Genomic DNA, 14,475 nt, shown 5'->3' with positions numbered 1-14,475 from the left:
GACGATTCGTGCCCCTCGCTGTGGCTCACCACGGCTTCCCCCTGGAGTTGGCCCTGGCAGCCTTGACCCAGCAGAGGCCCGCCCTGAGCTGCGTGAGCGTGGCCTCTTCCGGGTTCCTTCCCGGGCACGACGGGCTCAGGGCCCTCGGGCATCGGGAGGGGAGCGGTGCGCGTCGGAGGGGCCCGTTGGGGGCCGGAATCAGCTGGGGCCATTCTGGGGCGCTTCCTCTCGGCTCTGGGCTCGCGACTGGGAGACCTCGGGTGAGGTCTCTGCTGCCCCGGAGGTGTTCTGCGCGCTGTCCGTCTGTGCTCAGGGCTGTGAGATGGGCTCCTGGGGGCCGTCGCGTTTTCTGGGAAGCCCCGGGCCTTTTCCTGGTCCTGAAGAGCCTCCCCGAAGCGCTGTCGGGAAGCGCTCTCCTCGGGGTCCTGTGGGTCAGGCCCGGTGTTTCGGTCCACAAGCACCAGCTTCTTCCACCGGGCCGCTAAGTCTCTGGCAAAGTCGCCCACGTGCTGGTGCTTCCGCAGGCGCTTCACCGCCTTTCTGATTCCAGTCTCCGCCAGGATGTCTGCCGTCATGGGCAGGGCGGAGAGTTTCTGCAAATATTTCTCTAGCTTTCTGGGGTCCGTCTTAGTGGCCAGACGCACCTGCAGCTTCTCCACCGCGCGCAGCGTAGTGGACCCTGCCGCCATCTCACCGGAGCTGTGCGGGCGTCGCTGCCCTGGCGGTCGCGGCTCTGTCCTCGGGGCGGCGGGACACACGAAGTCTGGGGTGGCCGGTCCTCGCTGCCCGGTCGCCAGGCAGCGACCTGGGGATGTGGAGTCGCAGCCTGGAGCGAGCTCGGTCCTCGGAGCAGTGGGCCACTGGTTCCGGGGCGCTGGTCCTCGCGGACCGCAGGCCTCGGGGCGGGGAGTCCCCACCACCTGGAGCGAGCTGGGTCCTCGGCGCAGCGGGCCACTGGGTCTGGAACGCCGGTCCTTGCAGACAGCTGAGCTGGCCCGCTTCTGTTCCTCGGGATGTGGAGCCGCAGCCTGCAGTGACCTCCGCGGTGCGCCGTCCGTCCAACGCCGAAGGGAGCTCCCCTGCCAGAGCCCGGCCTTATATAGCCAGCCCCAGGCCCGCCCGGGGCTCCAGCCCTGCCACCCTTGGCCCCTGGGCTGCCCCGCCCCAATACCAATTCATTCCGTCGGCCCAAGGCAGCCAGTCGGGACGGTCCACGCCAGGTGGACTGCTGCGCCCCACAGGTTGATTCGGTTAATTGCACCCACCCTGGACACACCCCACTGAGTTCTACCGTTGGCCCTCCCTGTTCCCAGGTTCCACATCTGTGGATTCCAAAAGACACAGAGGGAATCTTGCTGGTAGCAAAAGCGGAAATAACAGCACCGCAAGGCAAAATGCTAGGCAGAAGAACCAACAGAGGATAACAGCCCTTTATCTGGGATTGACGTTGTGTGAGGGGACTTCGTATCATGTTTGTTTTCCATTTTGGCAGGGGAAACGTTTTCCACGAAGAAAGGTTGTTGCCAGTGGCTTTGCTTCCCAGGGACTGGGCTTTGTGGCTGGGAGTGGGGAGGGGCTGCAGGGTGATGGGTGGCTACTCCACCTCCAGAAACAGGGTGTGGCTTCTCTGCCTTGGGGAGGATATTCTGCTCTCTTGTGGGTTTTGCAGGCCGCCTGACATTCTCTCTTGAATCGCTGTCAAGAAATAGAGAGGGGCGCTGTCTCTGGCCCTTGCTGGGGAAGCTTTTCTGAGGTTTTGTTTTTTTAATTTTGAGACGGAGTTTCGCTTTTGTTGTCCGGGCTGGAGTGCAACGGTGGGATCTGGGCTCACTGCAAACTCCGCCTCCCGGGTTCGAGCGGTTCTCCTCTCTCAGCCCCCTGAGTAGCTGCTTTTACAGGCGCTGGCCAGCAAGCCCAACCGAGTTCCCTCTTTGTAGAAGAGACGGGATTGCCTCATATTGGTCGGGCTGGTCTGCAACACCTGACCTCAGCTGGTCTGCCGGCCTCGACCTCCCAAAGCCATGGGAATACAGGCGTGAGTCACCGTGCCCGGACACGTCTGAGTTTTTACACGGTCGCTGATTGGATTATGTCCCCTTCCCCGGAACGAATGCTTTTCTGTCTTCCTTCAGGGTGGTAACTCTGTGGCACCCTGTTCTGGCTCCTTACGTGTTCTTCAGGCTTGAGGGACTCTTTTGACGTGCACCGGCATCCAGTCTGGTGCCTGCTTCCATAAGCTTCCCAGCACCCATTCTGCTGACAGCCCAGGGTTCAGTACTTTGATCTCTTCTGCTGCCCTTGCTCGCTTTGGCCTTGTGGCCTATGTCTTTGTATTTCTCTCTCTACCCCTCACTGTCGGTAACGCCTAAGAACGAGCTTTAGTTAATGGTGTGTGTGTCTGTGTGTGTGTGTGTGTGTGTGTGTGCGTGTGTGTATGCGTGTGCGTGTTTGTGTGTGTGTGTCTTTGTTAGCGTGTGTATGTGTGTGTGTGTCGAATCTGGCACACGCTCCTGTGATTACCTGCCCTCGTGAAGCCAACAAATGCCCTGAGTTAGAATGCACACGTTCAGCAAAGCTTGCAGGAGCTGGTAGGAGGTGAACTCAAGGTAGTTAAGCCGGTCATCTCATGGTAATTAGAAACTCTGATTGGCAGGTGTAGACTTCCTGATCGAGAACCTAAAGAAGCTGATTAAGGTGTCGCCGTTCTTTCACGGGGGTTCTGGGTGAAAAGATTGGGAATGATTCTATGCGGTGCTTAGTAAAAGTATTTTGACTTAAGGAACGTACCAGTTGTTAGGGTTTATGTATGAAATCCGAGAGTTCCTTTCTTCAATGAAACAGCAGTTTTCTTTGAGATGTGCTCTGGTTGTGTCACCCAGGCTGGAGTGCAGTGGAATGAGGCAGGGTCAGTGCAACCTCCGCTTGCCCAGCTCAGGCGATGCTGCCGCTCAGCTGGGACCACAGGGGCCGTGCCACCACGCCGGGCTAATTTTGGTATCTTTTGTGGAGACGGGGTTTCTCCGTTTGGCGCAGCCTGGTCTCCACCTCCTGGGCTCAAGCGAGCTGCTTTCCTCCGGCCTCCCAGAGGAGGACGGCTCGCGATTACAGGATCATGCCCGGCCTTTTATCTAAAAGAAATCAACAACAGCAACAAAACCTTCTGCGTAGTCGCAGTTATCAGTGTCGACTAATGGATTGAGAGTTTGTGTCTAAGAAGTCCTTATGCACTCGATTGTTTCAAAAGAAAGAAAGGTAGGAAGACGAAAGGGAATGTCACGTCTTTTACCTGACTTATGATTGCAACTAGGGCGTTATTTAAAAAACGATCAGTGAACCACCAAGGTAGAATCGATCCGATTGCGTTCAGAATATCTTCTGAATTCTGAGGTGCCCTCCAAGCAGGGAGACAGTGGCTGGGTGTGGGAGGCGAAAGTCACAGGGCCAGCTCTTGACACCTGCAGAATTCAGAGGCTCAACTTTGCACCAAGCCAAGAGTTCTGGTGCCCATTGGAAGTTTCGTTCCCCAACCCGCATTGATTTTGCATTGGTCCTCCTCCCCCCAGATTTTATTTGTAAGGCACGTTCTGAGTTTATCGTCGGGAGAATCTTCTCTTGTAGTCTCGAACTGCCTTGGCCATCAGCGGGGCCACTTTTTTGGCAGCCTGTTTCCGGGTTTTGGCCGCGGGCGCCCGGTGCTCATTGGTGCTGTTCTGGCAGGGGTTGGCCCGCTTCTCACGGAGCCCGTGAAAGACGCTGCTGCTGCTGCTGCCGCCGCTTCCGCCGCCGCCGCCGCCGCCGCTGCTGCCGTTGCCGCTGCTGCCGCCGCTGCTGCTGCTGCCGCCGCCGCTGCTGCTGCTGCCGCCGCTGCTGCTGCCGCTGCCTTCCCCAAGCCCGCTGGCGCTCCACCTGGAGGGAGCCTGGCTGCTTCCTGCGGGCTTAGGGGCTGGCTTGATCTCTCCATTTCCGGGGTCAGCGGCTCCTGCAGACTTTTCTTTCCTCCTTGAAGCATCATGAGAGGTTTTGGCCAGAGAGTTGAAACAGATTATCTTTGCCTCTCTGCTGTTGGGGTTGTTTTCCCGTGCCGATCGGATATTTGTGGTCACTACTCGCAGCCGCTGCTCTCGGGCGTCCGGAAGCCGCAGGTACAGCTCCCGCCAAGACTCGTGCTCCTGTGGCTTTTCTTCCTTGTAGTCCTGGAGACAATGAATCCTCCATAATTCGTCTGTCTCTCTAATGAGTGCGTGATTGTCTTTCTCTCTGCGATATAGCTGATCAGGGCTCCACCCTTCCAGAATGGGTCCAAGAACCCAGTATGGGACCTCACCCACGTCGCTGATGGCGTCCGGATTGTTTCTAAGCACCCGGACACACTGCTGGCGCAATGTCAGCACCTGGGGCTGGCAGGCAGTCCTGGAGCCCGAGTACACCTGCATCTTAGCATTCACTCGGCGTCCAGGCAAAGCAGCTTCTTCCTGGAACTTTGGTGCACAGAGTGCTTCTGGCTTTGCCTGGAAGTTCATGGAGTCACAATCTGAAAGCTGATCGTAGTTGGCCTGCATCCAGGCCTCTGAGAGGTGCCAGAGCTCTGAGAAGCCATGGCTGGGCACCGTTTTAGGCCCGGCGGAATCAGCGCCGGCCTCCAGCAGCCTCTCTGACTGGCTTTCCTGGACAGGAGGCGATTTCTGAGCCGAATCCCAGGACTCACGAGTGCCCTTGGATTTGTTTGCTTTCCTTTGTTTATCTCCAAGTGCAGTGGTGGAAGATTTTCCAGTCTTTTTCTTTTGCTTCTGAAACTCATCGTAGGTGAGGTATTTTTCAAATGACAGAGTGGGCTGTTCGAATTCTTCAGCCATATCTACCTCCTCCACCTCAGAGAGGGAGCTCACGGACGTTCTGTCCAAATGATCAGTCGGTGGCTTTCCCTCTTGAGTCTGTTTGTGGTTGGAAAGCTGCTCTTTCTCCTCCGGGGTCAGGCTGTGTGTCCCATTTCCTGGGTCCAGGCCGTCTAGACTGGGCCTCTTCTTGTTCGAGTGCCTGTGCTGAGGCCTCTTCTGTTGACTGTCTGGAGCCTCAGCCAAGGCAGGGACACGCTGGCCGATGCCAGCTTGCCCCTCTTCCTCGTCTATCTTGAAGTCCGAAGGCGGCCTGTCCCTGGCACTTGCCCAGGAGGGCATCCTTGGGGTTTCCTCTCTTAAGCAGGCCCAGCATGATTTCTCCCTGATCAAAGTAGGGGAGTGCCAATCGCCCTGGGCACACAAGGGGCGTTTTTCCTGGCGAGACGATTTGTACTCCTTGCTGTGGCTCACCACCGCTTCCCCCTGGGGTTTGCCCTGGCAGCCTGGACCCAGCAGAGGCCCGACCTGAGCAGCGTGAGCGTGGCCTCTTCCGGGTTGCTTCCCGCGCATAACGGGCTCAGGGCCCTCGGGCATCGGGAGGGGAGCGGTGCGCGTTGGAGGGGCCCGTTGGGGGCCGGAATCAGCTGGGGCCATTCTGGGGCGCTTCCTCTCGGCTCTGGGCTCGCGACTGGGAGACCTCGGGTGAGGTCTCTGTTGCCCCGGAGGTGTTCTGCGCGCTGTCCGTCTGTGCTCAGGGCTGTGAGATGGGCTCCTGGGGGCCGTCGCGTTTTCTGGGAAGCCCCGGGCCTTTTCCTGGTCCTGAAGAGCCTCCCCGAAGCGCTGTCGGGAAGCGCTCTCCTCGGGGTCCTGTGGGTCAGGCCCGGTGTTTCGGTCCACAAGCACCAGCTTCTTCCACCGGGCCGCTAAGTCTCTGGCAAAGTCGCCCACGTGCTGGTGCTTCCGCAGGCGCTTCACCGCCTTTCTGATTCCAGTCTCCGCCAGGATGTCTGCCGTCATGGGCAGGGCGGAGAGTTTCTGCAAATATTTCTCTAGCTTTCTGGGGTCCGTCTTAGTGGCCAGACGCACCTGCAGCTTCTCCACCGCGCGCAGCGTAGTGGACCCTGCCGCCATCTCACCGGAGCTGTGCGGGCGTCGCTGCCCTGGCGGTCGCGGCTCTGTCCTCGGGGCGGCGGGACACACGAAGTCTGGGGTGGCCGGTCCTCGCTGCCCGGTCGCCAGGCAGCGACCTGGGGATGTGGAGTCGCAGCCTGGAGCGAGCTCGGTCCTCGGAGCAGTGGGCCACTGGTTCCGGGGCGCTGGTCCTTGCACACAGCTGAGCAGGCCCGCTTTTGTTCCTCGGGATATGGAGCCACAGCCTGGAGTGACCTCTGCGGTTTGCTGTCCAACACAGAATGAAGCTCTGGTGCCAGAGCTGGGTCTTATATAGCCCATCCCAGGCCCACACTCACGGCTCTAGCCCTGACCCTGTTAGCTCCTGGGCTGCCCCGCCCCAATACGTACTCATGCCGTCATCACAATGCAGACAATCGGGACGGTCCACGCCAGGTGGACTGCCGTGCCCCACAGGTTGATTAGGTTAATTTCAGCCTCGACACACCGCACTGAGGTTTACCGTTGGCCTTCCATGTTCGCAGGTTCCACATCTGTGAATTCCAAAAATCACAGACTGAATCTTCTTGGGAGTAAAACAGAAAATAACACAGCAAGACAAAATCATAGAAAGAAGAATCAATACAGGATAACAACTCTTTGCCTAAGACTCATGTTGTGTGAGGGGACTTTCCAAATTTGTCAAAACAGGGATTAAAAGACAAAAATAAAACCGGTAGATTTTCTTAACATCTGCTCCATCAATTTCAAGACAGTAGTTCAAGCACTGTTTTGCCCCTGCCTTGTCCCTCAAGCCCTGATGGTTCTGGGAATTTAACTATTTCCGTGAAATCTTTTTTTCCATTATTAACTGAAGAAAACTGGTTGCCGTTTGCAGAATTTTTAATACGAGGAAAGAAATAGAAGTCAGCAGGTTCCACATCATGACTGCAAGGTGGACACCTCATGATTTCCCTTTGAAACTCTTGCCAAACTGCCCTTTGTTGAGTGAAATGCAACAGCAAGAACTTTTTCATGATTAGGTAGAACCCTCTGGTAATGGTTTTTCTGCTCATGCTTTGGCTAGTTTTCTCAAAAACTCTGTTAGTAAGCATATTTGATCTTGGTTTGGCCCTTCAAAAAGTGTTTTAGTCACATCTTTTGAGCATTCCCCAAAACTGTTGCCAGGACCTCTTCTCTTGACTGGTCCTCTCTGTCTTTGGAGTGCTGCCACATTTTGGTAGCCATTGTTTTGTGCTCTTTCTTCAGGACTATCCAGTGTAGCCGTGTTTTATCCCCTCTTACAAATCTTGGAATAAATATTTCTGGATCTTCTTCCACCTGTTTTAAAACTTTAAAGAAATTTTTACTCTTGTCTCTTGCTATTATTGTTGAAACAGATTTGGTATCTGGATCGGACTTTAATTTTTCAGTGACAATTATTAAAACAGGATCATTTGAAATATCCATGGTTTTTTCTCTTATTTCTGTTGTTACTTATTTGCCCTCTCAAATTAGGGAACACTTGGTCCTATGTTTCTGAGCATAGTTGACCAATTCTGACATTGTATTAAATTCAATAAATGTCTTTTCTGGATCTGTAGACACTTCTTTTGATATTTCTAGCATTTTTTTGGGTTGTACAGCATTTGAAATTTAGGAAGTTTCCTGGCAGAGCCAGGAGATAATCAGGAAACAAACAAAAAACAAATTAGAACCTACAGGTGTATATATTCAAGCTTTTAGGCGAATATTAGATGCAGGGACTGTAAACTAGAAGTATAGTAAAAACATTTCAAAGAAGAGATGTATGCTTGTTAACTGTTTTTGAGATGGAAAGCTTAATGCAAAATTTGGATCTTATTACTGAAATTGAAACGAGCTCATGCAAATTAATCTCAATTGCACCCTTAAAAAGGAAATTAAAAGCACTAATGTTGCATGTGGTGTATATACAGTAACATTTCCTAAATATCTTCTGGGTCTAACACTGGGAATGATATTCAATGCTTCCTTTTCCTCAGGCTATGGTATCATAGGATTCAATTTTGAATTTGATAATGGAGGTATATTTGTGGCACAATAGCCCACAAAGGAAATGAAAGAAGACAAAAACAGCCAGATTATTGAAACATGCAAATGAGACACCTAGATTAGATGTTCACTTCTGGGCCTCCCTTCTTTGTACACAGAAATTAATGAGCATGTAATTGTGTCCATTTCAGGGGCACACCATCTCTTACAGTTTAAATGGACCCTTTTGGGGGGGAATGGCTCATTCTTAGTTTTTTTTTTAATTCAGAAGATAATTTTCTATCTTAATTTGAATGACCTGGGCAGAAAGATGTAGATCTGGTGAACTTTATACCTTTAATTAAGAAATTTGTAAGACTGCATTCTGTGTTTTCAGTAACAGAAGCGCACCTTAAATATTTAACACTACATTTTGAATAGTGTTTTTAAAACTCTCTTTTCCTGCTTTACTCTTACTGAATTCTGAATTTTTATCACTCTTACCACAAAATAAACATCACATTATTATTTTAAGACCTGGTCACCACAAGTAAAAGCTGCTTCACTGTCCACATAGTAGGAAAGCCATTTTTTTGTTGTTGTTGTTAGAGATGGGAGTCTCCCTATGTTGCCCAGGCTGCTCTCAAACTCCTGAGTTCAAGTGATTCTCCCACTTTGGCCTCCCAAATTGCTGGGATTACAGGAGTGAGTCAGGGTGCCTGACCATGAAAAGCCATTTTTGATGCAGCCTCTTTACCAGAGTTCTAAAGGACTCAGCCAATGCCCGTTATAGAGATCGACTCTTTTGCAAACTGTGATTCTAATAAAAAAAAAAAAGTGGAAATTCTTTTGATTGGAGTTGAAGTAGCTACCATTTTGCAGAAATGTAATCAAAACCCTGAGTAAGCTTGTCTTTTAGGCTATTCTTTCAAAAGTATGATCAACATTGCTCAGATTTGTTTAGGATTAAGAATTAGACCTCTGTCTTAAGAATTAGAGCTTTTGCTTTCTTATTTATCCTGATCAACTGTGTTAATTAGGTCAGTGGTTCACTGTTTAAATGACTCTCCAGGGGTTCTAAAAAGGAGTTTGAAGGAAATAATTCTGACAAATGTTCCAACTCGCTTTTATTAGGGTTGCTATGAAACTCACTATCCTACCTGTGGGTAGTAGAAAATAAACTGTATTTTCTGCCTCTGTGTATGTGCATGTATGTGCACACATGGAGTATTTCTATAATATAGTTTAATTGATCCTCTAGAGTATAAATTGCTGAGTGGTATCACTGGGTCAACAGGTATGCGCATTTTCTCTTTGATAGATTTTGTCAATTTGCTCTGCAAAAGGGTTGTACCAACTTACATTTCCACGAGTTGTATCTGAAATACAATATTCTTTCAATACCTTACCAAATCTGGATGTAAAAATGTAAAAAATAGCTTCACTTTAAAAAATTTGAGATTCTTATTGAAAGAAGCTTATTTTTGTACCAATAAACTGAAGAAGTATAGACAATAGTTAAGGTGGTTTCTTCAAATTGTATATACATTGCAAATTGTTATAAAACCCACAAGAAAAACTGTAAAGAGAAATGTCTGCTGTAAATGAACATGTGAAGATTCTGAACACAGAAATGCCTGTATTACTCTTCTGTTCAGTAAGTCTACTCCTGTAGTCACACTGATACAGCAAGGTTGGGTAGTAATAAAGTGTCATTGCTACACACCAAAGCAGAAACAGGCTCTGTCTGGGGGCTGAAAAAGCAGGCCCTCATGGTGCTATGTGTGATAACCAGTTCTTTTACCCCCATCATTTCCATCTTGAATAGTTTCAAAATATTGCATATAATAATTTATATTTTCAGTTAGACTATTTATTTATCAAGCCACAATTTTACTTAAATTATTTACATTTATTTAAGCCTTCTTTTCTCTGCCCCTCTCCCACCATTTGCATTTTAAAATATCTTTATTCATATACCTTACAACCCACCATTTAAAATGTACAATTCCATGGCTTTCAAGATATTCACAGAGATATACTTCCATTGCCTTGATCAATTTTAGAACCTTTTCATTAGCCCAAAGAGAAATTCTGTACCCTTTACCTGCCATCCCCTCCACCCCCCTGCCCCCTGCAGTTCTCCCATCCTCCCCAGCCCTCCCCTCCCCGCTTTTAAAGGTCTCTTCCGGGGATCTTTTTTTCTGTTCCTCTAATAAATCTAATGAGTTTTCCCTAATGAGTTTTTCATCCCACTAATGAGGGTCTTCCTCTGGGTATATGCACGTCTGTGCACACATGAAGTATTTCTATAATATAGTGTAATTGACCCTCCTCATCTTTAAGAAATTCAGCCAAACCCAGTGCAGCGGATCCAGTACTGAGGAGCACACAGAGAACACTAGCTACTTTTTCTCAGTGACCTAGTCATAGAGAACATTTGCACAAGTAAATGTTTCAATTAGGAAGGAGCAAATGCTTCTAGAGTAAAGGATAGAGAGACTCTGAAATACATGAACGAAGCAACTAACAGCTATTGGGCACCCACCAATTACTATCCCTAATATTGGCATAGCACCCCCACAGTTTTCAAAGCACTTTCCAGGCTTTATTTCACGTGATGTACAGGACACTGCGTTAGAACCTCTAATATGGAGGGATATGGACATAGTTAGAAATGGGACCAGTCAGTGTCCAATATAGTCTCTGGAAAAATGTAGATCACTTTCATGGCTCTTTAAGCCAATTCCCATCTTTGCTTTCTCAAAGACTTTTACATGCATATGAAATGGATTAGCTTTATTTACAGCAGGTCTGCAACTATTCAGCAATTAAAAGACATAATCTCTTATAAGATATACTACTCCTGGTGCAGCAGGGTGACTAACCTTTTGGAGGAGGTCTAGCCAGTAACAGCTTTGGAATGGTCACTAATATTGCGGGAAATTAAGTTTGAGAAATTGTAAAAGACATCATTCGTTTGTTACTGTGTTAGGTCAACTAGGAAAGACTGGCTGGTAACCATAGTTATTTGTTTCTGGCAAGTTTGGCACGCAGGTTTTGGTAAATTAAAATAGTGTTTGTGTAGGGTATGGATTTTATGAAATAATATAAAGTAGGAGATTATCTCTGGTCTGGAGTGAATATAAATTGGTGGGAGAATGATGAGGAGGAGTTGATGAAGGGAGGAGCATTGGCCCAGAAGCCAAGATTCTGCTTTCAACTATTTGGGCTTTTCAGCAAATTCCTTAATTCTTGTAGATCTCAGGTTCCTGAGATTCAAATGATCTCCAGTTCCTGAGATTCAAATGATCTCCAGGGCCCCCTGAGATTCAGTAATTTCCAGGTACCTTTTAGACTTAAAATTCTGGACCAAAACTCCAAACATAGGTTTGAGACCATATACGTTTAGAAACATAACCCATCAATCCTATTTCTGCCTATTTAATATGCAGTTGTAATTGTATTTTGCAAACTTGATCTGGACTGAATTCTATGATTATTATCATTTTTATTCTACAAACAATGGTCACTTTGGAATGACCTAAGTTTCATGAAGGGCCCCCCCCAATATACTAGATGGCACTATAGGTGAGGCAAATTTAATTTCAAAAAAAAAGGAAGGAAAAACTTTGATGGCCAATGTTAATTTTGGCAAATTAGAAAGGGTTCAGTCTTCACCAAGAGTTGTCATGTCAACGTCTTCAGAAAGATGAGTGGAAACTACAAATGTCAGATATCTTTAATATCAAAATAGTATCATTTTTTATAGTGGCTTTCAAACTTTTTTTTATTGTGACCAACTGTAAGACGTCTTAGATTGAAATTCAGAATTCTCTCCCTCCCACACACATACCTACACACAAATACAACAAAAGTTTCGTGACAAAATACTAAGCCTTCTTACCTGTTATGAATTCTGCAATCATTCTAATTTATTCAACTATGCTTCTCATAACCGATTAAGTTGAATTTATGACCTACAGTTTGAAAAAGAAGTGATCTAGTAAACCTATCAAGGAATATCAATCTTCTTACCACAAAATCGTATGTGAATAAATACAATTTTTATTAATCAATTATACCTTAATAAAGCTGAGGGGGAGGGAAGAAAATAGAATGAGAAGAAAATTAAATCAACATTAAATAGGAAAAATAAAGAAATAGTCTCTACTTGGCATTTGGCACCATACTAGGTGGTGTGGGCAACTGGAAGTATTTAATGATATTTCTGTTTTCTGGGAAAAAGAATTTACTTTAAGAGACATTAGAGAAGAACCCGTAAGACATTTTGAAATTGTGCTCAGATAGACCAGAAAACCATAGAAGCAGATAATTATGAAATAATGAAAATTTCATGGAATAGGTGGACAATTTCTAAATCTTTACTTTGATATGGGGAAAATTACATACTGTTGGACAAAAGTAGTCACCAAAAATAGACATGTATTTCATTCATATAAAGTTCAAAAATGAGAAAACTAAACAAATATATTTTTTAAGAATACATACATAGATGGTAAAAATCAGAAAGGAAAAGGGACTGATAAGCGCAAAATTCAGGATGGTCATTACCTCAGGAGAGAGGGAGGCGAACCATCTGTGGGGAACACCCAAGGGAGCTTCTAAGATATTGAAGGTGCTCTGGGTCATAATCTGGGGGGTGTTTGTTTATTATTAAAAATGAATGGATGTGTTATACACTCTTTCATGTAAATTATATATATATATATTTCACAATAACATAAAATATAGCAAGCAAGACTACCGCAATTGCCTTCTTGATTATTTCTCTCTTGGTAATTTGTTTTTGGGTTTGTTAACCATTCCCCCCATCACTGCTGTCTTCAAGGACAGAGGTAGGAAGGTTCCCAGTGACATTGTTTCCGAGTGGACTGTTGTATGCTTTTAAAGCTCTCCTTAATGTTATCAGATCTGTCATTGAGGATTAATTTGGATTTTAGAAATAGCCACATCTCTTAATAGTATTTGTAAATTGGAAGAAGCATACATTTACATAACAATAGAAGATTTATTAAGTTATGATACATTCTCTGCATACATTAAAAATAAAGTATTATAAAAACATTTAATGCCTTGGAAAAATATTTATAAAATATTATTTCTAAAAACAAGTTATCAACTCACATGAGAGTACTACTTTGTAAGAAGACTTAAAAAGTATAGACTGGGTGAAATGGTGCACACTTGTAGTCCCAGCTACTTGGGAGGCTGAGGTGGGAGGATCACTTCAGCCTGGGTGTTCAAAGCCAGCCTGGTAACATGGTGAGATCCCTGTCTCTAAACAAATAAAATTAAATTTTAAAAAAGAATGTGACCAAAATGTGTTTTTTTCTCGTGGTTTTATGCATTGTACCGGTTTTCTACCACGATTATTTTTGTAAATGCAGCTTGGGGGAAGACTGTGGTCATTAATCTATATTGAATACAATTTTATAATAAGAGTTTCAGAAGTTTTTTGAGCAATGGAATAAGAACATGATCTGCCAAGGAACTAATCTGAAACCATAAACATCCATTTAAAAACAGTAGGCCTGACAAATTAGTCATTGCTTTTTAAAAAGTAGAATTTATTTTTTAGCGCAGTTTTAGATTCACAGCCAAATTGAACAAAGTATAGAGAATTCCCACGTACCTCTCCACATGTTCACCTTCCCCCACTGTCAACATCCCAAAATACAGTGGTATGTTGTTAAATCGATGAATCTACACTGGCATGATTGTCAGCCAAAGTCCATTTTACATGAGGGTTCATGCTTGCTGTTGTATATTCTGTGGGTTTGGACAAATGTATAATGATGCATATCGGTTACTACAATCTATCATATAGAATGGTTTCACTGCCCTAGAAATCTTGTACGCTACCTATTCATCCCTTCCTCCCCCCAACCCCTGGCAATCACTTATCCTTTTACTGTCTCTATAGTTTTGCCTTTTCCAGAATGTTATATATTTGGAATCATACAGTATATAGGCTTTTCAATTGGCTTCTTCTACTTAGTGATATGCATCTAAATTTCCTTCATGTTCTTTCATGGCTTCATAGCTCATTTCTTTTAGCTCTGAATAATATTCCATTGTCTGAGTATACCACAATTTATTTATCCATTCACCTACTGAACAACATCTTGGTTGTTTCTAAGTTTTGGCAATTATGAATAAAGCTGCTCTAAACATCCCTGTGCCAGTTTCTCTGTGAACATAAGTTTTCAATTCATTTGGGTAAATACCAAGGGGTGCAATTGTTGGGTCAGAGTAATTGCTGAGTAAGAGTATGGTTAGTCTTTACTTTAAAAAAACCTGCCAAAGTGCCTTTAAAAGTGTTTGTACTGTTTTGCATCCCACCAGCAATCAGTGAGTTTCTGTTGCTCTACATCCTCGCCAGCATTTGGTATTTTGGATTTTCACCATCCCACTAAGTGTGCAGTGGTACTTCACTGTTGTTTTAACTTTCCATTCCTTGATGATGTGATGTTGTCTTTTCATATGCTTGGTT

General features: G+C 46.2%; 2 protein-coding genes across 4 annotated transcripts in view; one reads left to right on the top strand and one right to left on the bottom strand.

The window, feature by feature from the left end:
* The window catches only part of KATNAL2 (katanin catalytic subunit A1 like 2), a 219,792-nt gene that overhangs the window by 145,176 nt on the left and 60,141 nt on the right, over window positions 1-14,475 (top strand). The gene's annotated exons all lie outside the window — the stretch shown is intronic.
* ELOA2 (elongin A2) lies at window positions 3,143-6,321 on the bottom strand. Of its 2 annotated transcripts, XM_012506285.2 has the most exons (3): window positions 5,268-6,045; window positions 3,832-4,691; window positions 3,591-3,702 (listed from the first exon to the last, which is right to left on the bottom strand). In XM_012506285.2, the coding sequence occupies exons 1-3, from the start codon at window positions 5,964-5,966 to the stop codon at window positions 3,591-3,593; spliced, it is 1,671 nt and encodes a 556-aa protein (XP_012361739.2). In that variant the 5' UTR covers window positions 5,967-6,045. The 2 variants fall into 2 exon arrangements, with proteins under 2 accessions (XP_003267606.3, XP_012361739.2); XM_003267558.4 differs by having other exon boundaries at window positions 3,143-3,774; window positions 3,892-6,321.

The sequence above is a fragment of the Nomascus leucogenys genome, chromosome 4 (genome assembly GCF_006542625.1).
Source record: "Nomascus leucogenys isolate Asia chromosome 4, Asia_NLE_v1, whole genome shotgun sequence".
NCBI lineage: Eukaryota > Metazoa > Chordata > Mammalia > Primates > Hylobatidae > Nomascus > Nomascus leucogenys.
The sequence above is the reverse complement of the archived record's forward strand: the minus strand, read 5'-3'. Positions and strand labels throughout refer to the sequence as shown.

Excerpts from the sequence above, each read along its gene's own strand:
- ELOA2 (XM_003267558.4), bottom strand. The coding sequence starts at position 6,287 with ATGGGCTATATAAGACCCAGCTCTGGCACCAGAGCTTCATTCTGTGTT. Across the intron at positions 3,775-3,891 it reads TCCAGGTGGAGCGCCAGCGG|CGGCGGCAGCAGCAGCAGCA; the intron begins GCTTGGGGAAGG and ends CGGCGGCGGAAG.